The sequence below is a fragment of the Egretta garzetta genome, unplaced genomic scaffold, assembly GCF_000687185.1.
Source record: "Egretta garzetta isolate BGI_Z169 unplaced genomic scaffold, ASM68718v1 scaffold59, whole genome shotgun sequence".
Taxonomy (NCBI): domain Eukaryota; kingdom Metazoa; phylum Chordata; class Aves; order Pelecaniformes; family Ardeidae; genus Egretta; species Egretta garzetta.
The window spans coordinates 1,171,253-1,176,801 of record NW_009267230.1 but is presented as its reverse complement, the minus strand read 5'-3'; the positions used below and the strand labels follow the sequence as shown (position 1 = coordinate 1,176,801).

At 64.0% G+C, this 5,549-nt stretch overlaps 1 protein-coding gene across 1 annotated transcript in view; it reads right to left on the bottom strand.

Moving 5' to 3' along the window:
• PHF24 (PHD finger protein 24) overlaps positions 1-2,237 on the bottom strand; it is a 7,798-nt gene extending 5,561 nt beyond the window's left edge. Inside the window, exons 1-4 of the mRNA XM_009647348.1 lie at positions 1,869-2,237; positions 833-1,018; positions 289-367; positions 2-198 (exon numbers count right to left, since the gene is read on the bottom strand). Coding sequence (XP_009645643.1) covers positions 2-198; positions 289-367; positions 833-1,018; positions 1,869-2,237 — 831 coding nt within the window. The remainder of the gene's footprint in view (position 1; positions 199-288; positions 368-832; positions 1,019-1,868) is intronic.
• Positions 2,238-5,549: the final 3,312 nt, after the last annotated feature.

Sequence of the window (5,549 nt, the reverse complement as noted above, 5' to 3'; positions counted from 1 at the left end):
GCTGTAGTTTCTGCAGCAGCTGGATGGACTCATGGGAGAGGAAGTCATGCCACTCAACGTGCCCCTTCTTGTCAGGGTCCAGGGCGGAGAACTGCAGGGCTGCCTGCTCCTCCTGGGCCTCGGCCATGGGCCGCTCAAACTGCTGCTTGTGCACTAGGTGCTTGTAGTGCAGGAAGTCGTCCAGGGTCAGGCAGGTCTCTGCAGGGGACAGATTGGTTGCACGGTGTCCAGGGAAGGGGGACCCCCCTCCCCCAGCCATCCGGCACCTGCCACGGAGAGGGTCCATACCTGGAATGATCTTGCAGTGCCGCAGGGTCTCCATCAGGCTGTACATCTCTTCCTCTGTCAGCAGGAGATTGAGGTTGTCCTGGAGTGGGGGACAGAGATGAGCTGGGGGGCAAAGGCAGGGGGTGGTGTCGGCACCCACCCATGACGCCGCAGCGGGATCCCCTGAAGGCACGTGGGTGTGGGCATGCGGGGAGGGACGGTGAGGTGTGTGTCACTCGGGGGTGCTGCAGTGGGGTGGCTCCATGCCCCTTTGGTGCTATTCCAGCTCAGCCACAGCTCCTTGTGTGCCCAGCAGCACGTCCCCTGGTGTCATGTCTCCCCACCAAGGTGCTGGGGGCTGGCTGCTGGGGTGGGGGAGGTGGCGAAGGGCCACTGTCCCCTTCCCTCTGGTGGCTCCTCATCAGGCCAAGCTGGGTGGCAGGAGCTGGGGAGCAGCAGATCCCCCATTGCCCTGGACCACACTGCGACATGGGACCCTGTTTGTGTCCCCAGGGAGCACCCACCACCCAGCAGAAGCCCGGTGTCCCCCACCCCAGGCACTCACACAGTAGTAGCAGCTCCAGCCCGTCTCAGTGTGCGCCGTCTCCGTCACCTCCACAGTGCTGTCGTTCTGCAGGTAGCCCATGCGGCGCAGGCAGCCATCGTGGTACACCCGGCTGCAGACGCGGCAGGGGAAGAGGCTCTCAGCCGTCCACACCTCGCAGATCTCGCACATCTCATCATTGAGGACCTGGGGAGAGATGGGCAGCTGCTCGGAGGGGCTTCTCAAGGTGGGGACCAGGACGGTGCTTTGCAGGTGGGGGTGGATGTTGGGGGGCAGAGGGGATGGGAGGGTGGGATTGCGTGGGGTTGGCATAGGGAATAGGTGGCTGGTGGGGTTGGAGGAGGGTGGATGGGCCTGCGCTGTAGGGCTGGTGGGGCTGTGGTGTTGTAGGTTCTCTGGGGTGCAGCGTGGTAGGTGTGGATGGCTGGGCTGTGGGGTTATCGGCTGGCTGGTCTTTAGGGTTGTCGTGTGGAAGGGTGGAAATGCTGATCTGTGGGTTGGCTGGCTGTAGGCATGGATGGATTAGCTGTAGGTGGGCTGGGGTGTAGGCTTGTCAGGGTGGGTGGATGGATGGGTCGGGTCATGTATGTGGATGGGTAGGCTGTAGGATTGCAGGCATGGGCGGATAAGGCGTTGGTTGTAGATAGATTGGGCTGTGTTGCAGGTGTGGATGGACGGGTTCAGCTGTAGGCTGGCTGGCTGTAGGCTGACAAACACGTAGACTGAATTGTCATTCTCTTGTCCGCAAAGCTGGAGCTGTCTGTGCCCAGTGGTGACCTCTCCTCTCCGAGACACCCGGGGGTCCCTCCCGGGCAGATCTGACTTATCACACCCTCCTCCCTGCATGGCATCTCCAGCTTCCCAGCCTGGCCCCCCTGCCCTGCTGAGCTGCCTCCATGGAGCTTTGCCGTGCCTGGGGAGGCTGTCACCGAACAGCGGGCACCAGGGGTGCCTGCACATCACTTGGGCTCCCCCCTGCGCATCTCCAGCCCTGTCCCCATCCCTTCCGTCCCATCCCCGTGCTCCGGCCGCTCGCCTGCTCCCGCTGCTCCAGGCTGATGTCCGGGGGCTCATCATCGTGCAGCTCCCGCTTAGGCCGGATGAAGGCGGGAGGCGTGAACCTGTTGGCTCGGTCAAACTCCTCTGGCTCCACACCACGGCCGTCCCGCAGCCGTTCCCAGGCCGCCTTGCTGGCGCTGCTCTCCTCTGGCTGGGAAGGTCCTGACGACGCCTCCTCCTCTCCCTCCTGCACCGTCTGCTCCAGCGTTCCCCGGCGTGTGCCCCCCGACTCCGTCCGCCGCCGTGTTGACGGCTGATCCCTCAGCCCATCCTTAAAGGCTGACACAGCCAAGCTGACCTTCTGCACCTTCTCCACCGTCTGCCGCCTGGACATCAGCACCCCCATGGCTCTGCAGGGGGGAGGAAGGTGCTCAGTACTAAGGCCCCGGGGTGCAATGCTGTGCCCCACCCCTGCATCGTGTCCCTGGCCCCAAAAAGGTGTCCTGGTGGCTTTCCCCCAGCTGCACTTGGAGCAGCTCAGGGCAGGGAGAAATGGAGGCTCCTTGGCAAGCTGGCGCTGGGGTCATCCATGGTGGCCATGGGGAGATGGACCCAAACCCAAGTGGAGATCTGGCCATGGAGGAGGACCTGAGTGCTGGCAGGAAGCTGGTTTGGGGGCAGCCTGCCTCTCCCATCCTTGCGCTGTAGATTCTAGCTTAACAAGAAACACATGCAGGTCCTTCCCACGCCAGACCAGTAAATCCCAGAGGGACTGGGACCAGCTGCAGCCCTGCCCCTTGCATGCATCCCATTCGGCCTTGGAGAAAGCCTCTTTGGCCAGCCAGGGGTGAGAGGTGTCCTCCCAGCAGCTCTGCCCAGGGCTGGGGCAGAGCAGAGCTGGCGCTGGGTCTCTTACCTTCCCTAAATTTCAGTTCACGCCCCAGTCTCTCTCGGGCTCACATACTTGTGTGATGTGTGTGTGCTGCTGCCCTGGTGGCTGGGCATCCTGCATCCTGCCAGGAGACATGCGGAGCGGCTGGGCCAGCCATGGGAGGACTGTGAGGGTGCAGGAGGGAAGGGTAGCAGTATATGGGTTTGGGGCACAAGGGTCCCAAGAAGGGGGTTGAGGTGCAGGACTGAGGGCAAGTCATCTTAGGGTAAAATGGAGAGGGCAGCTGCAGGAGCAATAAGCAGGTCAGGCTGTGTCTCTATGGGGGGGGCTGAAGCTGGGGAGAAGCAGGGTTTGGTCTCCAGCGGCGTGGGGCACAGCATCACCCCACGTGGGTCCCGGCAGTGCCCCCGTGCCCCACTGGGGCAAGCAGGGGGACATCGGAGCAGCCACCTCCCGTCCCGCCAGCCGCAGCGGGGAAGTCCCGAGGTAGCGAGATAATTAGCAGCGCTCGCGCACACGCCGGGATCTCGCGGCGGCGGGAGGACAAGGCGCTGCGGGCACTGCTGTGGCGGGGAGCCTGGGCAAGGTAATTACAGCTGCCCCACATCAGCGGTGCCGAGCAGAGCGTGCTGGCAGGCGGCAGCTTGGTGCCCTTCGCTCGTCCCTACACCCGCAGGTGCCTGGCCCCACGCTCTCACCCCACGGCCCCCGGCCGCGTGGGCTCTGCTCACGCGCATGCGCGGGTGTGCAAACCCAAACACCGCTGCGTGCACGTGCATGTGATTTCCCAGCTTCACCACCACCACCGCGGGACCATCTGCCTGCAGATTCCCACGCGCGGAACCAGGTGTGTGACGCACGTGGGCCCCATCCCGGCCGTGGGGGTCTCAGTGGTGGGCATGCGTGGACGGGGTATTTGCACCCGTGCCTGGCTCAGGGCTGGCGCCCAGCGTGTTGCAGCTCCTGGGGCTTTGCAAAGGCGGGAGCAGGGAAGAGCCGGAGGCACGTGTCCAAGCCACAGCAACAGCATCCCTGCGGCTGCGCCAGCAGAGGAAAAGACACCTGGCTATCTCTGCCTCCTCGCCGTGCTGTCACCCCCTGCCCAGGAGGCTTAGGATGCCACCGGCCTTGGGCAGGATCAGCTCTGCTGCTGGGCAGCGTTGCAGCTCTGCCTGCAAGCCACTGAGCCAGGGGCACTGCAGGGAGATCCCCCCCTTTGCAGATCCCTGCATCACTCAGCAAGGGCCAGATCCTGGCCTCATCCTGCCCAAGGCTTGGGTAGAAGCAGGGAGGAGAGGGCACAGAGGGGCTGGGGTCATGGAGAAGACCCAGAAGAGGGTCATGGGCCCCAGCTCCCGGCACACCAGTCCCTCCAGTAGCCTCACTGGTGCTCCTGATCACCAGTGTGCTGGCAACATCACCCTGTAGTGCCCTGGGGCTCCAGCTGGCCCATCCCTAGCCACCCAGTGGCATAGCAGGGCAGCCCGGGCAGCAGCGGGTGGCTGGTGTGTGGGCCTGCTCTAATCTTCCAAAAACGAGGTTCCCCTGTGTGTTCACGGTGTGGTTGCCCTGCTGCCCCATGCTGCTGCTGGAGGATCCCAGCCCATCTCCCTGTCTCCTGTCCTCTCCCAAGGCCACCCCGAGTTTCTCCTGCCACAGTCGATGCCACCAGCTGCTGCGTGCCTGGAGTCTGGAGGCTGTCACTCCTGTCACAGCCTGTGTCTGTTCTCAGCTCCGGCGTCCTCCATCCTGCCAGTGCTGCATGGCTGGACCCTGCCTACACATCCAGGGGCTGAATGGCCTCTCCCCAAGCTCCCTTTCCAGCCCCCACTGCCTTTCCACCAGCCCCAAAGCTCCCTAGATAACCCAAACATGCTCCACACCGTCCAGGACCCCCTTTTCCCCCTGCCCTGCCTGACCCATTGCCTGCGTGGGGTGGGACATCACTCCCACCTGCCAGCCTCGGGGGTCCTCTCTCTCCTGGGGACGCCTGGATGTGGGGCGGGGAGACCAGAGGCACCCTTGCCTCACAGCAGCCCAGATACCCGAGCAGCCCCTGCATCCCCACGTGTCCCCGGGGGGGGGACACACACACACGTCTCTGCTGCTATTTGTGGCCACTCCCTGAGGCACCTGGTGGCCGGGACCCAGTGCCACTGCCTAGCTCACCTTGGCCCAAAGTGCCTGGGCCTTGCCAGGTGCCAACACGGGGGCTATTTTTAGGTCACCCCCATGGAGGAGCTAAATCCGGGCACGGGCCAGAGCTGCCTGCAAACCCCCAGCTCTGCCAAGCCCTGACGGCACTGGGTGCTGTCGCAGCAGGTGGTGGGCACCTTCCCACCCCCTTCCCTTCCCTTGCACCAGCCCCCTGCATCCCTGCCCTGTCCTCTGGGCAGCAGCCGTTCCCCGTGCTGTTCCAGTGGGGATTTGCTCCTTGCTACTTCATCCCTGCAGCAAAACACCGAGCCGGAAAGCATTTTGTCCCCCTAGCACCCACGGACTCCTCTTTTCCAGCCCCATGCAGCTCTCTGCATGGGGAAACTGAGGCATGGAGGCAAGGCTGGTGCTGCTGTCGTGGGGATCAGCCTGTCTTGGGGGGCAGGATGGGAGCACTCTGGGATGGGGCAGGTGGCCAGCATGGAGGCACCCTGGGAGGATGAAGCAGGGCATAGCATCCTGAAGCAAACAGAGCTGCCAGGCCCTGCATGGCTCCAAAATCTCCTCCGCCCATGGCAGCAGGAGCAGGGAGCACCCCTGGCTCTTGCTGGGGTTATGGGGTGCCGAGTTTGGCTGTGAGGGCGGCAGTGGGTGCGGGGCGGCGGGTGA